The sequence below is a fragment of the Penicillium alfredii genome (genome assembly GCF_028826965.1).
Source record: "Penicillium alfredii strain IBT 34128 chromosome Unknown utg000001l_segment0_segment0, whole genome shotgun sequence".
Classification (NCBI taxonomy): Eukaryota; Fungi; Ascomycota; class Eurotiomycetes; order Eurotiales; family Aspergillaceae; genus Penicillium; species Penicillium alfredii.
The window spans coordinates 2,345,207-2,365,231 of record NW_026622698.1 but is presented as its reverse complement, the minus strand read 5'-3'; the positions used below and the strand labels follow the sequence as shown (position 1 = coordinate 2,365,231).

The 20,025-nt window shown below is 49.9% G+C and overlaps 11 protein-coding genes across 11 annotated transcripts; 5 read left to right on the top strand and 6 right to left on the bottom strand.

Moving 5' to 3' along the window:
- Positions 1-1,123: 1,123 nt before the first annotated feature.
- Positions 1,124-1,876, top strand: NUU61_000913 (alpha/beta hydrolase; the record flags this gene model as incomplete). Its single annotated transcript, XM_056651496.1, has 2 exons — positions 1,124-1,231; positions 1,349-1,876. The coding sequence occupies 2 exons, from the start codon at positions 1,124-1,126 to the stop codon at positions 1,874-1,876; spliced, it is 636 nt and encodes a 211-aa protein (XP_056516346.1).
- A 1,000-nt stretch (positions 1,877-2,876) lies between these two features.
- NUU61_000912 (phenol acid carboxylase) lies at positions 2,877-3,395 on the top strand (the record flags this gene model as incomplete). Its single annotated transcript, XM_056651495.1, has 1 exon — positions 2,877-3,395. One exon carries the CDS (start codon positions 2,877-2,879, stop codon positions 3,393-3,395), a length of 519 nt encoding a protein of 172 aa, XP_056516345.1.
- Positions 3,396-3,937: 542 nt separating this feature from the next.
- On the bottom strand, positions 3,938-4,813 carry NUU61_000911 (uncharacterized protein; the record flags this gene model as incomplete). The annotated part of the gene is made up of 2 exons (XM_056651494.1): positions 3,938-4,188; positions 4,258-4,813. 2 exons carry the CDS (start codon positions 4,811-4,813, stop codon positions 3,938-3,940), a joined length of 807 nt encoding a protein of 268 aa, XP_056516344.1.
- Positions 4,814-6,734: 1,921 nt separating this feature from the next.
- On the bottom strand, positions 6,735-7,424 carry NUU61_000910 (uncharacterized protein; the record flags this gene model as incomplete). The annotated part of the gene is made up of 1 exon (XM_056651493.1): positions 6,735-7,424. One exon carries the CDS (start codon positions 7,422-7,424, stop codon positions 6,735-6,737), a length of 690 nt encoding a protein of 229 aa, XP_056516343.1.
- A 730-nt stretch (positions 7,425-8,154) lies between these two features.
- Positions 8,155-9,078, bottom strand: NUU61_000909 (MSF1 domain protein; the record flags this gene model as incomplete). Its single annotated transcript, XM_056651492.1, has 1 exon — positions 8,155-9,078. The coding sequence occupies one exon, from the start codon at positions 9,076-9,078 to the stop codon at positions 8,155-8,157; it is 924 nt and encodes a 307-aa protein (XP_056516342.1).
- Positions 9,079-9,334: 256 nt separating this feature from the next.
- NUU61_000908 (uncharacterized protein) lies at positions 9,335-9,883 on the bottom strand (the record flags this gene model as incomplete). The annotated part of the gene is made up of 2 exons (XM_056651491.1): positions 9,335-9,685; positions 9,731-9,883. 2 exons carry the CDS (start codon positions 9,881-9,883, stop codon positions 9,335-9,337), a joined length of 504 nt encoding a protein of 167 aa, XP_056516341.1.
- A 1,278-nt stretch (positions 9,884-11,161) lies between these two features.
- NUU61_000907 (uncharacterized protein) lies at positions 11,162-12,161 on the top strand (the record flags this gene model as incomplete). The annotated part of the gene is made up of 2 exons (XM_056651490.1): positions 11,162-11,193; positions 11,270-12,161. 2 exons carry the CDS (start codon positions 11,162-11,164, stop codon positions 12,159-12,161), a joined length of 924 nt encoding a protein of 307 aa, XP_056516340.1.
- A 138-nt stretch (positions 12,162-12,299) lies between these two features.
- Positions 12,300-12,870, top strand: NUU61_000906 (transcriptional regulator family TF; the record flags this gene model as incomplete). Its single annotated transcript, XM_056651489.1, has 2 exons — positions 12,300-12,507; positions 12,566-12,870. 2 exons carry the CDS (start codon positions 12,300-12,302, stop codon positions 12,868-12,870), a joined length of 513 nt encoding a protein of 170 aa, XP_056516339.1.
- A 50-nt stretch (positions 12,871-12,920) lies between these two features.
- NUU61_000905 (sterol desaturase family protein) lies at positions 12,921-14,002 on the bottom strand (the record flags this gene model as incomplete). The annotated part of the gene is made up of 3 exons (XM_056651488.1): positions 12,921-13,120; positions 13,202-13,707; positions 13,779-14,002. 3 exons carry the CDS (start codon positions 14,000-14,002, stop codon positions 12,921-12,923), a joined length of 930 nt encoding a protein of 309 aa, XP_056516338.1.
- Positions 14,003-16,024: 2,022 nt separating this feature from the next.
- NUU61_000904 (uncharacterized protein) lies at positions 16,025-17,779 on the top strand (the record flags this gene model as incomplete). The annotated part of the gene is made up of 2 exons (XM_056651487.1): positions 16,025-16,411; positions 16,496-17,779. The coding sequence occupies 2 exons, from the start codon at positions 16,025-16,027 to the stop codon at positions 17,777-17,779; spliced, it is 1,671 nt and encodes a 556-aa protein (XP_056516337.1).
- Positions 17,780-19,402: 1,623 nt separating this feature from the next.
- Positions 19,403-19,966, bottom strand: NUU61_000903 (GNAT family N-acetyltransferase; the record flags this gene model as incomplete). The annotated part of the gene is made up of 1 exon (XM_056651486.1): positions 19,403-19,966. The coding sequence occupies one exon, from the start codon at positions 19,964-19,966 to the stop codon at positions 19,403-19,405; it is 564 nt and encodes a 187-aa protein (XP_056516336.1).
- Between the last annotated feature and the right edge of the window lie 59 nt (positions 19,967-20,025).

The following is a 20,025-nucleotide window of genomic DNA, read 5'->3' as shown; positions in this document are numbered from 1 at the left end:
ATGGTATCTTGGGGACTGGAGGAGACTTAGGAGGTAAACGGAGCCATTGAGAAAAAATCCCGAATGGCAGCATTTTTGAACGCTTCCGAGGGCGTGTTAGTAGATTGCCCAATACGGCAGGGAGCGTCGCACGTGGCGGGGCGAGGATAATTCAGTGGGTAAATAGTGTGCCCTGGTGGAGCAGTAGATAAGCCATATTCTTGTTATTGCTATTGCATTGCCATTGCCATTGTGTTAAAATAGAGAGAGAGAGAGAGAGAGAGAGAGAAACTAGAAGGTTCATTGCAGATTTCATATAGTCTGTGTAACAAGCGCCTGGAAAATATGGCAACACCAAGTCAAAATCAGATAAGACTGCCTCTCAATCTTGACATCCCAAATCTACCAAAGCACTCAACCCCGCCAAGTGGCACTAGCTCGGGCACTGGAAATGACTTGGACGCCATTTGAAGCGCCCGAGCCCACCGCTGCTCTCCAGGGCTGCTTTTGTCACCCATGTCTTACGTGACCCACACACTCTTGCCGCCTCGGCATTCACGCTAGCAAGGGGAGAGTGCCTATATCCACCTCCTGTAGAAGCCCCTGCTGAAAGCAAGCTCTGGTCGTGTACAATATTCCCTACTGCGCTTTTTCATAAAGCTCATAAACATGTACCCAATTTTTTTTTAAATCTTTTTATCTTGTAGCTTTTCTGCGATTTCTTTTTCTATCTAAAGGACAGTGAGAGGCTTCTAGTGAAATAACTGTATATATAACATGATATTAAGTAGCTAGAAACAAATAAGGCCTCAATCTATTCGGCCTCCGCGTGTACGTCGATATAGACTTCGGATGTTTCTATTTACTACAAGTGATCTCTATCTACAAGGCTCGGGCTTATCAGAAGCCATATCTGTCGGAACCGAGCTTCATAGCTCAACAGCTTATCTTCCCTCAGAATGAGAGTCAATGCATTGATGTAACACCGAATCCATAATAGGAGATGTTGATGTTGCCCCGACATCGATCGACTATTTAAACTGCTACTTATCCCCGCACGAATCCTCGGCTCTCCAGAATAGAGCACATATCTTGTAAATACCAAAGGACCGAGACTACCCAGACCTCTTTCTCTCTCATCATAATGTCCGAGTCAGCAACCATACTCTACGTCCCAGGCACCTGGCACGGCCCCGAGTGTTTCAACCGAGTCATCACCCGCCTCGAATCCGCAAACTACAAAACAGACAAAGTCTATCTTCCTTCTGTTGGACCAGAAATTCACGACACAGATTTTTTTTTCTCCGCCGACTTCGCCCAAATCGCACCCAGATCCAGCGCGCCGCCGACGCAGGCCAGAACGTGGTAGTTCCATTCCTACGGCGGCCTGCCCACCAACGAAGCAATCCACGGGCTGGACATCCAAATACGGCAGCGCAACGGACTGAAAGGTGGCGTGACGCGGCTGCTCTTATGCTGCTCGTTCTTCATCGCTGAGGGACATTCGCTCATCAGTGCATTCGGCGAGAATGACCTCCCCTGGTTTAGGGTCTCGGACGACCGACTGGAAGCCAACGTGGCGACCCCGAAGAAGATCTTCTGTAATGACTGCGACGATACGCAGATTGAGCGGTCCTGCGCTAGTTTTCGGCCCCATAGCTACCGGACTTTCCATAGTCCCTGTACGTATGCGGCATGGAGGGATGTCCCGAGTACGTACTTGTACTGTTCGCAGAACGCGGCTATTCCGTTCGCCATGCAGAAGATGATGGTCGAGGAGAGGGCGCGAGGACATGACTTTGTCACTGAGACGGTGGATGCCTCGCACAGTCCGTTTTTCAGTAAGCCGGACGAGGTGGCGGCTTCTATTCGGCGGGCTGTTGGGGAGGTTATTTGAGGCAGAGCACAGATTTCTTCAAGGTATTTGAAACTATGGTCATGCGAGTGATTAGTGTTGGTAAGTTTCTTCATCCATCTTCACGTCTTTCTCGGTATCTGTTACACGCAAAGTGATTCCCACGGTCTCTATTCTTTGTTTATATATATATTTCTCTCCCCCGGGGGGGGGGGGGATATAGATCAAGGCCGAGAAACAAAGTATGAAAGCCCTAAGGGGGCAATTTCATTCAAAAGCTAGTAAAGAAAACTCCCAAAATAGGGCCGCAACTCTCATCCGAAATCTCGGATAAAAGATGCGGAGAAGGCATTTTCTTGGTGTCATCATCCTCGTTGCATGAATCTGGTAAGGATTGACGCCCTCCACACCCCGCGCCCCGATTAGCGGCTGGGGGATCTGCATTTGATATGCAGATGATAGTGTCGTCTAGCATGCAGACCGTAGAATGCGGTGCATATTCACGGAGTATAGCAGGGACTTGTACTTTATAATGACGAGTCCGCTCTATATCTATTCCATTTATTTTATTCGCAGAAACCTCTACATTTGTTAATGTGAGGAAAGCCACCACAGGACCAGAACCAACACTGGGTAACTAGCTTCAGATCTAATGTAGGGAGCAAGTCAAAAAAAAAAAAAAAAAAAAATCAGTATGTAGTTTGAAACAAAATGGACTAGTTGACCCGGACTCGGTCATGATGTCACACCCACAGCGCAGTGACCTCAGGCTGATGTTAAGAGAACACGCAAACAGCCTGTTATTCATAGTTGTTCGATGGAAAAAGAACGATCAGAAATATATAGCAAATCATGTAGGTATTTACAGTTAAAGGAGAAAAGGTTGGCAAATGAAGAGTCCAGTTTAAAGGATTATGTCAATTTCAAAAGCCTATCCTCTACCGAGCCAGATATAATAATAGATGGAACAGCCCCGGGAGGGAGCCCTTCAATAACCATTCAAACCAATACCAAATATCCTCCATTCCAGCCCAGCACAATCATGCCTGTGTATCCGTCACTGCAAGACTCGACCTTCGACACCGACCTGTGGGACCGCCACCTAATCTATGACTATGCCGCACAAGACAAGGACGGCAACCCAGAGAAATGGCGGTACGAAATGTGGTTCGAAAACGAGGACCGCATCAACTACGCGATCCATGGCGGGCCGATGGCAGGGCGGATCAACTTCCAGACGGCCGAGTACCAGTGCATCCGGGCCGGGGAGCTGTGGCAATGCAGCTGGCTCGAGGAGACGGGGACCATGTGTTCGCTGGTGTATGATATACCGCGGAAACGCATCACCACCATGCTCGGCTTCTCGCGTGGACACTGGGAACAGGCGGAGGCGGCCCATGGCGATAAGCGGAATGCGGAAGATTTCGAGAGGTGGCGGGGTCTGGCGCGGGTGGGGATCCAGACGGAGCGGGTTATGTTGAGCGAGCAGGCTGATATTCTGGAGGATTTCCGTGGTCCTGGTGATCTTAAGCCGGTTGACCCGAGCTGGCCCACGTTGTGAGATGGGGATTTCGACCACGAAGAGCCAGGAACTGCTAGGTTGTGATGACAATAGCGATCATGGGACTTTTATGTTTCGGTGTATATAATTCCGCCGGTGATCTTCATGGACATTATCGGGAATGGGTCACTCCCCGCTGTACCCTTCTATGCCATCGAAATATCACGGAACAAGTGCCCAAGGTCATGACCGGAGACGAGAGGCCCCATGACAAGAGCTCGGGCCAACTAATCGTTGACCGCTTCAGCCCATTGACGACTGCTGGGGCCAGGAATAATGCGTGCCCTGGCAGAGCTACCCACGTCCGACTCGCAGATCTCTGATGACCTTGTTACTAGTGCGGTAGCAACGTGATAAAACGAGTGGATGGGCGAAGCCCACATGAGCGCTCATATGGTCAGAAGCATGTGGTCAACTTGGAAGTCTGGAGTCAGTGCTGGACTCGCAGATGTGTGTTATGTGTTGTTGGAGAGGTATGTAGAGGTGTAGATGTGAGAGAAACTCCACAGGAGGCGAGAACGACCATCCTGAACGAAGCAAAACTAATCATGGGAGCCCTTGGATGGTCGGCCTGACGGAGCTTGCACACAGACGAGCTCCACCTGGATATCGTTTGCACTGCGTGGCCGGTCACTATTTGAAGTCGGGCCACGGCTGACGATGCCGACGGCCACTTGGACTGCCTGTTTGTTGGCGGTCATATTATCGAGGTACCACACCTGCCAAGGGAAGTTTCCCGAGCCCGGGCTCATGACGGTGACATTTTGGCCAGGGATTCGTTCTTGGGCGAATTCTATAGGAAAATGAAAGTTAGTATGAATGGTGACATGAAAAAAAATGAGGTTGGACGGAAGACACATACCTTGCACCGGAATGGAGTCAACATCGAACATGAGCGACGGACACGAGATCTTGGGCGGCGATCGCAGCATCTTATCCAAGGCCGCCGCCAGCGGCTTGGGATAGTCCTCGTCCGACAGGGCCTGCTTGTACATGGTATGCCTCAACGCGCTCTTGAAATCAGAAGAGCAGGTCGGGCCCCAGATCCCATCACAGCCATTATTGAGTCCCGATGGCGTGCCCGTCAGATTGCCGACCCGCAGGGCGACCTCGGAGGTGAGGTTGGCATCGACGGCGTCGCTGTCGACCTGTCGATGGCGATAGCGAAGCCAGAACGCCAGCTTGGTCATGGGGCCCTCGCCCTTGCCGGAGGCGCTGGCATCGAAGCCGAAATGGAGGGTGATGGGGTCGGGGAAGAGCGGTTGGAAGTCGAACCGCACGGCCGTTTGGGCGAGGGGATCGACACAGCCACTATTGAAAAACGAACAGAACTGAGCCGAGCCGAATGGCAGCAGAGCCAACACCATCATCACCACCCAGGGCCGGAAAAAAGACCCGAGGGTCAGATTGAAGGCCATCAGGACAACACAAAAGGGCCAGGGGGTGTTTTTTTTTTTTGTTTTTCTTCTTGGTGGATAGGGTGCACGAGAGAGCGACCGCGATGGGCCCTCACAGGCGCAGGGATGATAGAGAGCCACAGATCAAGACAGCGTCTTGCATGCTGGTCCTGAGAGATATCCGAGAAGGGAGAGGTCGAGGATAGAAAAGGAAAGCAAGATATCCGTCAGAATCTCAAAGCAAAAAGGCCATTTCTTAGCCTCACGGAAGCCAGGGAAACGGTCCCCGCAGCACCTACACTAGGGTCTGTTAGGTCTGTTAGAGTCCCTTTCTCATTCACTCTTTTTTTTTTTTTCCCCAAGCGAGGCTGGACGTGGAACTAGCGGAGTCCGTGCTTTAGGAAGTCAGAGAAATAAAAATAATCCAATAATCCAATAATCCAAAAGAATGGAGTCTTCCCAAGGATCCAGTGAATTATTTTCTCTCTTCACCAAGGGGGCCAAGGAAACACAAAAGAATAATCAACCGAATGATCCGGTTTGGAGAGGAGAAATTCATTTGTATTCTTCTGATTGATTCGAGGCTGTTTCTCCGAGCATTCCCATGGTGAAACCAGTCATGAAGGACAAAAGCCTGTTCGATTGCCCAAGGGGGAAAGGGAGGTACCTCAGGGGTACCTGGTGTTTTGCAGGCACCACCACCCATCTGGCTAGTACCGAGCAAGTTCCAAACATTCCTTTGGGTAAATTATTCACGGACTGGAATCTTTCTCCTCTCTTCGTTCTTGGCCATGGACGCGCTAAAACCAGTCCCCGCATAACCAATCCCGAAGAAGAAACTATACACGACGATCGCAGGTCAGGATTGCAAAACGAAGGGGACCAGCCACTCACGGCGCCGTGGCTCACATACCCAGGGTCCTGTTTTTCAAGGAACTATTGACGGGCTTATCAGTACGTTATCTGGGTAATAAATATCATATTCCCACCAGGTCATGGATTTCCACCCAGCTAAACCCTGTAAATCCTACCACCCCGTTCAGATCTGGCGTGGGAACATCCGCAATCGTGTATCTATCCAGGGGGAGAGGGAGAGTCATTCTTGTTCACGCCATGACCTCGGTTTCTTAGCTTCTCAGCCCCGAGGGATTAATTTTCGGGCGTTTTTCAATTATGATGGTATATTATTATCATTTTCCTCACTAGCGCTGGAGCCTAGCTCGCGCCCTCCAGCACACCGGCCATAGTGGCACCTCCATTATTCTACAACTCGATCAAGATTCCTTGTCATGCCGTCACACCGATGGGGGGCCCTGGTTAGCGGCACCGAATCATGCATGCTGTCTGCACTGTTGCTGTACGAGACCGCAGAATTGCTCCGAGATTTTTATGCGCTAATGACAGGTCAACCAACGGACTGCATCCGAGCCCTCATCATCTCGAGACCCAGGATGTCTGAGAAAAAAAAAAAGTCCCTGACGTAAGTGCCACATTGGCAGTGAACAATCGGTACATTCCGAAAAGATTGGAAACAATCTCGGGTGCGTCATAGGTTTAATTGGGGTCTGAGACATTCCGATCCCATTGGCGTTGGAACGGTTTCCTTCGGAACGGCAGTGGGGAACAAAAACCCTTGGAGAGGGACCCCCAAAGGCACGGCCGTGGCTGATACGGCGGATTTAGCGCGTGTCTGGGTGAGCCCACTGCATGGGCCGAATTTTTGTGATGTACCGTATTGTCCCATTTTGAGGTGGCCACTTTTGCGTGCGAGTATTGTCCATGTCAGGCGTACGGTGCCCCGGGCGTTGATGGGAAGGGGGGTTGAGAGCGGCTGCGAGAGAAAGGCCAGATACAGAGCGTCGAACATAAGCAGTAGTGTATTATGTATTGTACAGAATATCGTTGCTCTCGTGAGATCATGTCATCCTCTTGCTCTTTCAGCTCAGGTATTGCTTTCTAAACCCACTGGATGCTTGGCCAGTGTCTGCAACCGAGTTTTGAACACGGCTTGATCCTCGTTGATGGACTCGATCAGTTTGCGAACCCGCTCTCTCTCAAGTGCGACATTTCTCTCCACGGCGGCGGTGACGAGCTGCAACGTTTCGACCTCGGCGCGTTCAGCGGCACTCAATCGGGCAAGTGGGTCGTGGGTTTCGAGATGCGTTTGAGCCCCTAAGACCTTCGTGATGGCTTTGACTAGTGGCAGCAATCCCGTCATATGGGACGTGAGCCATGCTGCGTGCTCCGGGGTGGCCCCCTGGTGATGCCAAACGAGGTCCATTGCCATCGCGCGCTGCGAGAATGTCTTGAGACTGTTCGGCGGTATCGGCACTGTGTTGGTCGCCCAGTCGAGCGGCGGAACTGCGGCTGGGTTCTGTTTCCACTGCTCGTACTGCTCCCGCTCCACCGACGCCATGCGCTCCTTGGCAAAGGTCTCCGCATCGTGCTTGCGCAATGTAGATGTTTGGTTGCTCGGCAGGGCCAGTCGGCCGCCGCTGGCCACCACCTGGGCTAGACCGCGCACCTTTCCTTCGATAACCTCAAGAACGTCGCCTGCGGCAGGGGCAGGAAGGATGAATGGGAAGTCGCCGGCTTTGGTCACGACGAGCTGCTCTGGGTCTTGTTTATCCATCGTCGTCTGTCGTTCATCGATATTCCCTATGCCCGAGGGGAGAGCTGGACTGACATTCAGGTCCTCTCGTTCAATGCAGAGTTTTGGATTGAAAGTCCACAGTCAGCAGGGGAGCTGGCGCATGCGTGCTGTAGGTCCTTGTTTTACTTGTTTCGATGCCTTCAGGTGGCAAGTGGGATGATGGAATGCCCATCAAGTCGCTGCTCGGTAAGCTTTGCTGGAGTCCAGGCAGCCCCAACATAACGAGAGACACCAATTCTCGGGAGAAGAGGATCAATGGAGAAGCTTGCCTGGTTAATGACTCCTGAAAAAGACGCGCCTTGCATGGCTGGTTGATGCCCCAGGCGATAATCAGGTGATTGTTTGTACTACACGCGAAACAAGACGAGCAACCATTCAGCCCTAAGAAACTAAGGAAAGTCGCGGAAAAAAAAAGAAATATGAGTGTTGACAAGACTCAATAATGAGTGTCCAAAAGATACATATTGTACAGGCGCCCTTCAAACGAGCGTATCCTTCCACGTCGACCCCTAATATACAGTCAGTTTTGGGAGGCGCCGCCTCCATGCAGAAGAGCTTCCTCAAATTCAAACCGCTTGAAAAGATTGTGGGAGAGTGTCCGTCCATGGTGATTTCCAAACCCCAAAACGCCACGCTGGAAAACAAAATGCAAAAGATTGGTGCTCGAGATGACGCCCAAGGCAACGGCAAGAAAGTCTCGAGACAACCCTTATTTTCGGTTGTTGTCATCGATGTAGGCAGTTTCCTTCATGCCGTTTCCATGCAACCAAACGCGCTTCCACGGGCCCTCCGTGCCAAACGCTGCGTCCCGGTCTCGCCGCATCCCCTCGAGAACGCCGACGATACCTCCATTGCGCAAGCGTTCCAAGACCACATTCATTCCTTGCTTGCTCTTCATCACCGCATCTCGGGTCCGGCTCACTCCGATCAGCTCAATGGTCCGCTGAATGCCGGCAGTAGACAGAGAAGAAAACAACCCTTTTCGGGGTGGCTCTTCTTCAGCCTCGACGGCATGATCTCCGGTTGGATCGGTTTTCTTCCTGCCCAGCAGCTTGCCCTGCCCGAGTCGCGAACGAAAGGTTACGGTGGTTCGGACAGTGGTCTGCTCGCTGCGCTGATCGCTGGAGAGCCCATCCAGGGCAAGGCGATCCTCTTCAGCGAGGTGCCGCTGATAGTGTTGCTTTTCCACCACGCTCAGGATTCCAGTCCATTCCATATTGCGGGACTCGGTTTCCATCCAGCCCTCCTGGGGATCGACCACAGTCTTCTCGAGAATGTAGCTTTGGCCGGAACTATCCGAGCCACCCATTCCTTTCGGAAGCAATTTCAGGATGCCCGAAGGCACCTTGGATTTCTTTAAATGCAATCGAATGGTGTGAAGGCGCTGGGTGCTGTGGTCGACGTAGCGATCGATGACATCGGTGGTGAGGACATGGCGAGAGTAAGGGTTGGGGTAGCGGAGAAAGTAGGCTAGGGAGACGGCAGGGAAGGAGTAGTCATAGGTGAAAACATTCTCGAAGAACTTCATGATGATGCGAATGGATTCATGTAGTCGTTGGATGAAGAGCGAGATGGTGTCGCCTGACTTTTTGGAAGGCGACGGAAGCTCCTCCGGGTGGGGTCGGGTATACATTGTTCCGTATAAATCACGTGACCACAGACCTGTCAATTGGCAACGATAGGTAAACACCTTTCCTCTCTTATATATTCCTTCGAGCTCATTCGGTGTGCAGAACACCGTCGGCCCAGAGTTTTTAAAGTGACGTGGGTGCTTGGAACCACGAAAAATACCGCTCCAAGTAGATTGAGGCCAGGTACTTCGAAGATGCCTATGACCCACTATATCTGCCCATTGGATCGATTGAGAGTCCTCTTGATTGTACTTCTCTTCAACCAGCCGCCGCTTTGTACATGGTAGCGATCTCATTTCTCAGAGCTTCTTCTGTGGTCTCCTTTGTATACATGTCAATGCGACACTGCATGATCTTCCTATTATATACCACCAAATCCCATTCCTCGGAAGTATTCTGGTCACTACCCTGTGATGAGCCAGGTAGAAATCTCTTCTTGGAAGATAGTAAAGAATGAGGTGCACCTGCCCAGATCATCCGTGTGGAGGTAAATGGCTGGAAGGTGATGCTCTCATGGAAGAGTAACACCTCAAATAGGGTCTCCATACGCAAGCCATCCTTCTCTTCCGAGGGATCTTTCTTCTTCTCCTTTGTGGGCACTGAATTAGTCTCGAGAGGTAGCAAAGCGAGAAGGTTCATCGAAGGTGGACTCACTCGGATCACATAATTGTGGCGCCTATCGCCCATCTGGCCGTGATTCACTCTGTTTAGAATGGCGCTGAAGACCGGGGGTTGACGAACCAGCATTCTGCGCCAGCTTGCCTCTTTCCGGAGAAAAGCCGGTTTCCTCTCTGGGGTTTGGACCATCGTCAATGTTTGGAAAGTGAACCCATCAGAGCTGGGAGATGTGTGGGCCGGAAAAAAGATGGAAACTCCTCTGCCAAAAGTGGATTGAGGATATGAGGCGCGCCACCTATAACGGGTGCAAAGAATAATGCATTTTGCAGTGACGGGGATTCTCTGACCAGAGTGGTCCAGGAACGACAGACTCCCTGGGCAGAGGTGAGGAGCGAGCGGAGATCCAGCTGGACCAGAATGGACTCGAGGATCTCGGGAGTGGAGAGAGCCATCGCAGAAGCTGAATACTCGACTACACCCATTTTGTATCGAGATACTCACCCAAGTACCAAATAGAGGAGTTTGGGTGGCGAAATATGGGCTTTTGAACGAGTCAAAGCAGCAGGCAGCCCCGTTGTGAGGTGGGGTTGTACTATGCGGCTCAAGTATTACCCTCCAGCTAGCAATTTTCTTGTCCTTTTCAGTCGAACAATCAATATTTGTTTTGATTTTGTTCTTGACTCGATATTGTTCAACCCTTAGTGAGATTTATGGGTAGATGTTCTATATATAAGTAATATGTTTTGAACTGTAAAAAAATTGGTTCAAGGCAGGTAAATTACTGAGAATTGATTTGATCTATTCAACCTAATTATTTAATTTTACCTTTCATGTTATCATACTATCATTCCCATAGACTCCATGGTAAAGGTTGGCGCTAGGCTTGCCGTTGCATCTTGACCTCGGAAAACCAAATATTAAGCTCCGACACAAGGAAGAACTTGTTCAAATAGATATCTGGCCACGTTATCCTAGTTGATTCAATTCAAGAAATGTGCCAATGCTATTAGGTATAGTCCCCATCAGGACTAGCATATCACGTGGTGGCCTTATAACGTCAGGGCGAATTCCGTCTGCTGTCTGCTTCATCCGTCATGTTTCGATGCTCACAGTGCAATAAATCCTACCAGAAGAAGAACTATCTGGTCCGCCATGAAGCAACTCGTACAGTCCAATAGAATAACTCAATTAGGAGAGAAATCGCTGACCAATGACTAGACACACGCCAGCTCTCTTCCAGCTGCCCATTCTGCAAGAAATCATTCTTGAAGCCGTATGTAACAGCTTTCAGTCCTTGAGAATAATCAAGTTGTCTAATTTCAGACATAGAGAGGTCACGCGCAGACATACCAAAACATGTGCCCGGAAAAACAACCAACCGTCACCTCCTGCAGCCAAACCGGGCAGGAAAAGGCAGACCTGTGATTCATGCTTCTCGGCAAAAGCAGCTTGTGACAGGAACTCGCCATGCTCCCGCTGCTGCTCCCTCGGGAGACAATGTACATTTGCAACTCAACAGGCGATTTCTACGGGACCTACCTGCTCAGTCGTCGCCTCGCCTTCACCATTGATCAGTACATCTCGTAGCTTGCCGAAAGGCTGGCCTTTCTCGTTTCTCCGTCACTTTGCTAGCCCGTCAGTACACAAGGACAGACTTGCGATTGGAGAAACTGCCAAGTGCTCAATCCGAAGGAATTTGGAGACACTCCATTCTCATCTCGATGACGCCCTTGTACCCACCGATCCCATACAAAGTTTTGTCGCCGATTTTCAAGTTGCTGAATTTCCTTCTCAGCTTTCCTCGACAACTGATGACTATTTTCTTTCGGAATACCCGCAAGAAGCTCTGTTTCCCTCGAAGCTCTCCAGTCAATTAACTGAGATGATGACAGAGTTAGTTGAAACCTCGAAATCAATGGGTCTCGGTGCCAGTGAAAAACAGCCAACTTTGGACATCATGGAACTGACCACTCTTTTAAGAGTATCCAATGTCTCGGTTTTTATCTCTGCATTCTTCCATTCACTTCACTGGCATTTGCCCATCGTCCATTTTCCGACGTTTGATCCAGGGAAAGCGTCTAGCCCTTTGCTCCTCGCGATCTTGCTGGCTGGTGCGACATATACAACGGCCTTGGACGGTGCAAGCCTCTCACCACGGCTGTTTGATGTTGCAGAAGAGAATATCTTTCGGAAAATTTCGAATCTATCAACAGCTCCATCGCCAACGGACCCCGGACATCTTCTGTCAACTGTGCAATTAATACAAAGTGCTCTCATTATTGAAATGCTTCAATTTGCACGAGACGATATGCAGACGAGGCGTCGCATTCGTATTATTCGACATCCGTGCCTGGTATCTACCATACGGTCTTTGGGGATTTTCCAACTGAAGCGGAGCACAGCTCCTAAGACCTGTAATGAGCGGACATGGAGAATGTTAGTAGCGGAGGAGATGGGTATACGGTAGGTTACTCTTTTGAAATTTTATCTGATTTTGCTATTGGCATATCGCTGACTTCTTTCGAGAATCGCTTGTTGGGTTTTTCTTGCTGATGGATTTCTGACTGTTTGTTTCAAAAATCACCCGGCACTATCGATTTTCGAGATGAACTGCCATTTTCCGTGGAGCTCCGAGCTATGGGAAGCCGAGAACCCAATTTCTTTTAGCAAGATTGTCACAGCCCATTCGGCGGAGCGCCCGCTTCCTCTCCTGAGAGAAGTGGCTACGCAATTGCTCGAAGCACCTGAAGATGTCAAGCCAATAACATGGGGTCTCTCGTTATCCGCAGAGCATCTCCTGATTCTTATTTATGGTATGTGGATGGCCGAATACAGATAAGCTATTATCATGCTAACAGTTTCACCATGTAGCTCTGAACTCCCTTGCGTTTCAGACCAGAGCGGGCCTGTTGAGATACCCATCATTCGAAAGGATACGACAGGCTGCCGACAGTTGGAAACGCCTCTGGGACTGCTTTATCGGTCAATTGGACAAAGAACAATTCCTCCACCTCGGGTACCCAAAACACGCTGAAGAGCTTTGGTGGCTCTTGACTGCCACGCTGGACATTACTACCAGCCATGATGCCAATTTTGCGTATCTTGACAGCACTGCGACTGATGAATTGGGGAACTTGAATGATTTCATTCAATGGTGCTACCGCAATGCCTCGTAAAGATATCTATATAATCCATACCATTGTGGTTCCCCTCAGCCGTTCTTCCTTCAATCCTGTTTATCACCGATATGTTTGGTCTGCTGATGGATGCACATGAAACTATCAGCCTTAGGCTTACGGTACGTTCCCCCAAGACGATCCCAGAAGGTGGTGAACTGTCCGTAGTTGTAGTTGAAGTATAAGTGATGCATCGTATGACATGCAGACCCGTTGACAACTCGAGACTCGGACAGGTATGCAGCGTCATCTAGAGAGAATAGAATTAGATGACCAACACATTTATAAATTTCCCGAAATATGAACAGTGCCAACGAGGGAGCTAACTCACGAATCAACACCGTCCACATCGAGACAAAAATAAACAGTCCCAAGTAGGCAGCCTTCTGCAGCGGAAACACCAACGGGAAAACATGATACGGCAGGCTCTGCGACCAGCCATCGAACGGATGAAAGGCATAGCTAGCGAACGGCGTCGGCACGACCCATTTATGGTGCGGCTTGTGCAGCCAGCGGTAGATACGAGGGTGGTGCAAGCCGCGGTGGATCCAGTAGATAGCACTATCAGTGAAGAAAACAAACAGCGGGAATTGCAGGCAGGTGTAGGCGCGGAATGGGGCCTCGCTCGTGAAATCGTATAGCTTCGACCATCCCCGGACCTCGGCGAGGAAGAAGGGAGCTGTGAGAAGGGCCATGACGGGCATTGCGGTTAGACCTTGTTTGATTTCTTGTTGGATTTGGTTTGGGAGGAATCGTGGGTGCTGGAGTAGTTTCTTGTCGAAGATCGTGTGGTAGAGGATCAAGCCGCCGACGAGGTATGTCAATAATCCGAAGATCCTGGAAGGCAGATAAATGTAGTGGTTAATTTAATTGCTCCATGTTTTGTGCTCTTGGGAGACGACACCAACCATGTAATCAGAAACAATGACACGGCCTGTCTAGCAATATGATCTCGTTTCCACTCGCTTGCCTCTGCCCATTTTGACGGCTCGAGGGGGAAATACGCCCTCACATTTTGATTCAAGAAGTCTGGACCTGGAGTAGGGATACTTGGACCTTTCCCGTTGGGCAAGATCAATGCGTAGCATCGATCAAAGACAAAGGTGTCCAGAATATCCAGAAACACATCCATAATGAAAGAAAGTGATCGAGGTATATCAACGTGAATTGGATAGGGATTCGGGAATCAAAAGTGAGAAATATGTATGCTTGTAGGGATATACCTACGCGGGAAATACCTACATTGAGATACCTAAAGGGGAATACCTACACGGGAATTACCTACATTGATCTCGAATAGGAAAGCCCACAAGAGCTAATTGACATTCAATAATACCCCTTTAAAGGTGTTCGATAGATGCTAATGATGCAAAGAATGCTTGATCATTTTATAGATTTCCCGAGAGTGTAAAGAGCAAAGTCCAATTCGCTCAACATAAATCTAGCCACTATTGGCATGACAACTTAGACACTCAAACTCCATTTAACGTGAGGAAATTATTGATAAAGGGTGTGATTGCACTGAGAGAGTATATTTAGTATAAGGTCTCTTAGTATAAGCTAGTTGCATATGCATTTGACACTAGTGTAACAGACCGAGAGCTGTCGTTGTGTTCTGTCTTAGCTGGATCATCATAACTTGTTTGAAAATGACTCAATATTCTTGTTTATCCTTCTTTCTTTCTTTCACTTTTCCCTCACAGAATTTCACATAAACAGCATTAAAATCATAAATAGTAATGAATCTGACAGGAAATATAAGAAAAAAGGTCGGATTCACATGGGGCGCTGGAAGGACCTCGGCATCGTATGAAATAATCGAGCAAAACATGAAGAAACCGAGAGGTCTTGAGTGAGGTTGTCGGACGATGAAGTATTCCAGGCCCCTGAAACATCGAAAAATGCAACAATGCCTTCCTCGCAATCATTTCGGAAAAAGGAACCCAATGCGTAGCCATGGAAGCACATCCCCGGGGCCGGTATATGAATTCCGCATTTTCTCTCAATCACTTTAATTTAACGCCCATATAAAGATCAAGTATGGACCGAGAAAATGAAATGCCTTTGGGACATGCTGTATGAGGAACTATAACAATGCCAGTCGCAAAACTTCATTTATGACCTGAAATGCCAAACAGGATCATTCGGCCCTGACGATCATGTCGGCTATTCAGCTCGCTGATCATCAAGGAACTCGAAGAGCTCCGTAAGCATCCCCTCGTGAGACACCTTAACCTGGCTACAAAATATGGACTTCGGAAGGCAGCATTCAATGATACTGCATCATTCATTACCCGCCGTTTCATCGTCCCGGAGATGCGATCATACATTCATGGATCATAGTGAGGGATATATGCCAGAGTGTATTGGACCTAGGGGATATTCAAATCTCGCGGGAACACCATTCCGAGAGTGCCCAGTTTACTTGACGCGTGGCAAGTCTTGGGCATCACACTACATTTCCGACAATCATGCAACTGGTAGAGTGTATGGCAAGGGAATCGAAACTCATGGGCGCGAGTTCTTTGGTTAAACCAACATTTCAGAAGGCCATTGAAAAGAGACCTAGCTCAGATTAGGCAATAAACTAATAAAGGATAAAAATAAATAAAAACAAACAGCGGAGCTTTCATGATATCATGGCCAATCTGGCTGAGCTCCACAACCAGACAGGGCCGAGCCGCAAATACTGGAGCAGCTTTTGAACCACTGGGGCCGATGGTTTAGTGAGACAGAAATAATGACGGCGGCATTGGACGACAATTCGAAGAGAAACAGGATATCGGATAAACAAAACATCTCAGTATGCGGAAAAACGAAAGATGGAAACTGGGTTCCGGGGTGTTCCTTACAAAGGTAAAACCCATAGCCGACAATTAGGGGGTCAAGGACGTGAAACAAGGCAATTCCCGGCGAGCAGGTCCAACAAGGAAGAGATCAGCCGCGTGTCCGTCGCCGAAGTAAGCCCCCGTTAAACCGTTAAAGTTTGGTGCGGGAATTTCCCCAGATTGCCTCATGCGGGGAGAGATCTGGGGAAATCCCCCAAAGACGCAGCATCTATAAAACAGCTGACCATCGCCCTCCATGGGAATGGCCTACTCACTACAGACTGAAAATTACAGCCATTGACTCAGTCTCACGACCCACTTCAAACATGTCGACCTGCGAAAAGTCCTCGCAAGAGGATTCTAAAGAGGTGGCTAAATCGAATTCCGAGAAGGCCAGCTTGGACGACCCGTTGCACGATGCGGAAATGTACTCGACGCACGTTGAAAAGATGGCGGCAGCTAATATCGAAACTATTGTTACCGACATTGACAGCTTGCCGGTCAGCTGGTTCGTGTGGCTCGTAGCCCTAACCGCGTCGACTGCCGGTCTACTCTTTGGATACGATACGGGCATCATCTCGGCGGTCCTGGTATATCTCAAAAGCGATCTCGATAACAGGCCAGTCACAAGCAATGAGAAAGAGCTGATCACTTCCCTCTGCTCCGGAGGGGCCTTTTTCGGCGCCATCTTTGCTGGAAACACTGCAGACAGGGTAGGTCAGACAAGATATTGTTTGCTTAAGAAAGGTTTCTTAAGTGTGTCCTGCACATTCAGATATGCTCACTATTCAAATCAGTTCGGTCGCAAAATGGCCATGTACCTTGGCTGTGTCCTTTTCGTTGCCGGTGCCGTCATCCAAGCGGCATCCTACACTGTCGCTCAAATGGCGGTCGGTCGCCTGGTTATTGGGTTCGGTGTTGGGTCCGCTGCCATGGTCTTGCCATTGTATGTGGCTGAGATCGCTCCAGCCAAAGCCCGTGGTCGACTGATCGGGTTGAATAATATGTCCATCACTGGCGGGCAGGTGATCTCGTACGCGATCGGGGCCGCCTTTGCCAGCGTCAACCACGGATGGCGATATATGGTCGGGCTGGGAGGCGTGCCCGCCATCGTTTTAGCGTGTCTTCTGCCGTTTTGTCCCGAGTCCCCGCGCCACCTAGCCTACAATGGCCGCACCGAGGAAGCCAGGGATGTGCTTCGGAAAATATACAAAGACGCGAACGAGGGTCAGATCGAAGCGGTTTTGACCTCTATCAGCGCAGCATGCGTCCAGGCACGCGAAATCAATGAAAGCGGGAGTCGCTTCTCGAAGATTAAGCAGCTGCACACGGTGCCTAGCAATCTCCGGGCCTTGGTGTGTGCATGTGGCCTGATGGTCATCTCGCAGCTGTCAGGTTTCAACACCCTGATGTACTATTCGTCGACGCTCTTTTCGTTGACGGGATTCGACAACCCCACAGCTGTCGGGCTGGTGGTCGCAGGCACTAACTTTATCATGACTGCGGTCAATATGATGTTGGTTGACGGCATGGGCCGCAGACGCGTTCTTCTCTCGACGGCTTGGGGAATGGCGACTGGGATGATCGCTGTGGCCGTCGCTTTCCACTATATCCCTATCAACGTGGATACGAACGAAGTAGCCACCAGCTCGATTCCTCCAGCCGCGATTGTCGTTTTGGTGTTTATCATCTGGTTTGTGGTGTTTTATGGTGTGTCGGTCGGAAACACAGCATGGATGAGCACAGACTTCTTCCCGTTGGAAGTGCGTGCCATGGGGACGATGTGGCTGACCTGCTCCAACTGGGGAAGTAATGTGATTGTGTCCAGCACTTTCTTGTCGATGATGAAGACGATGACCCCGTCCGGTGCATTTGGATTTTATGCTGCCATTTGTGGTCTGGGGTATATCTGGATCTACTTCTTCTACCCGGAAGTCTCCGGGCTGGTTCTCGAAGAGATCCAGGAGGTCTTTGAGCATGGCTTTGGCGTCAAGTATGCAAGCAAGCTCCGGAAAGAGCGTAAACATCTCATCGAGGAAAGGTTGAGGACACAGGACAAACCCTTGCCAGCTGGACACTAAGAAGTCTCATTTTCAGGGCCCAGATGTATTATAAGGCGAAATGGAATGAACCTGGCAGGAACATGTAAACTGAATCACCGTTTTTGAGACAGACAGTGTAGCCTGAAGTATCAGGCGTTAAATATGACATAAGCCCACGTGGGAAACGGGGTATTGTAAATCCGGCACGCACTGGGACGCGTAAAGAGAAAGACTCGAGCTACGAAGAGCGAAAAGCACACCTCGAAGATGTACATAGCACAGTTCTTATCACGCGGAACACAACGCCCGATATGAACCCCTTTAAACGACAGGCCGCGGGGGACCCCTGGCAACCTGTTGGCCTGGCATCTGCGTTGCCTGATCTCGAAGATCATGACGGTTATCGGATGGCACCCAAATGCAGAGCTTTCAGCATTCCCAAGAAAGATGCCCCCTCAGAGACTCCGATAGAGGCAGACCTCGACCAACGGGGGGATCTGAAGGATCAGGTTTTGGTGTTCAAATACAAGGGGAAAGTGCACGCCGTTGATCATGTAAGTGAGCCCGAGAGAGAAATGAGCGATTTAGTTACTTGGATGAAGCTGAACTCTTCCAGCAATGCCCTCATTCGTCGTTCCCACTCTCTCAGGGTAATGTCTTTGACATTGAAGACTTTGGTATCACTCTCAGCGCTGGGCTCTCATGTCCCAAACACGGCTGGTCCTTTGATCTCTTTACGGGACGGGGAGACCGGGGCAACTACAAGCTCAAGGTATGGGAAGTTCAACTACGTGACCTTCCAATATCGAATAATGAGAGCTCCGAAAATGACGAAAAGGAGGTTTGGGTGAGGCGAAAACAACGTGTCGGCTAAGTTGGCTTCATTCCACGCGGGGAAAATATAGAGATAGAGAGGCGCCAATGAAAATAGACTTATTCTTATGCATGTCAACTAGGCACTGGCGATCATCTCCATGGGGGTCTGCGTCGGCGATTACTTGCCGTTTCGTGCATGTCCACTTGTACCCCGCAACCCTAACACCTCCGCCTAGGGTGACTTCAAACCAGTATACCATGCCGAGCAAGACCCAAAGAAAGGAGACCTTTTCCCACAGAAATGCTATTTGAATGATTGCCATATTGTCGCGGAGCAGAGTATTGGTCTGACAGGCATTCTTCTGTCCGTGTAGGGCCCGACTATTGCACGCGTGGGTCCTGGCGTTGGCGCAGAGCCATGGAGGAGATGGATGCCACGCTCAAATCGCTCGTCTGGGATATCTGTGGAATTGCACCCTCGAACCGGCAATCGCCCATGGCACTCTTGACTGCTTGCATTGCTATTACCATTTGCGGGGATCGGTTCTCTAATCGCATAGAACAGCAGACCTTGATGGATATTGTGGTCACTACCATTCGCGATAGCAATTACTGGCCTCCCACCGCGTCCGAGGCTAAGTTGAGAAAGGCTGGGGGTGGGAGACTTGATGTGTATGTTTTCACCACAGTAGAATTACATGGCATTTGAATCCATACATAAATTGGTCAGCCGTTAGTGATTTTCCAAGTTAAGTTGGCAGGTCTGGATAGTGCGACATGAATTCTTCAATCCAACGCCAGAAAAATAAAGCGTGATTGAATTAGCTCACGGTCAATTCTACCGGGTTAAAAAGCATCTTCACTATCAGCGGCGGCACTCAAATCCTTCTCGAGCTCGACAAAACACATATCATCCGGCAACTCTAGGCCATTGAACTCCTCGCGCGGAAACGGCCTCAGCTCGCCCGTTTTACGGTACCCCCGACGGACATACCAGAGGATAAGTTCTTGTCGCGTTGAAAGAGCGTTCAACTCCCCGATCCTGGCACCCCAAACCCGCTGACAGTACTCTTCAGCATGGCCAAGGACCTGACGCCCAAGGCCTTGGCGCTGGTGGCTCTGGTCCACTGCCAACATAGAGAAGCGAGCGCGGTCGATTCCGCGCTTTGAAATCTCGATGGATCCCACGAGGGTCCCATTGTTGTCGGTAGCCATCAGAATCGCGCTGTCTGGGTTGCTGATTGTGGCCAGGACTTGCTTGACTTCCACGCGAAAGCGCGCCGAAAGCTCCATATCAGCGGTCCAGCCTTGTCGGCTGTCTTCGGCGCGAAATGCGCATTGTACCAGTTGCTGGATAGGCTCTGCATATTCTGGGGTTGCGATTCGGAAGTGGAGGTTGCCGGAGGCCATTTTTGGGTTTGGGAGGATGAGTTGTTCGCTCTGATGGGGTTGCAATTGTGGTATATCTT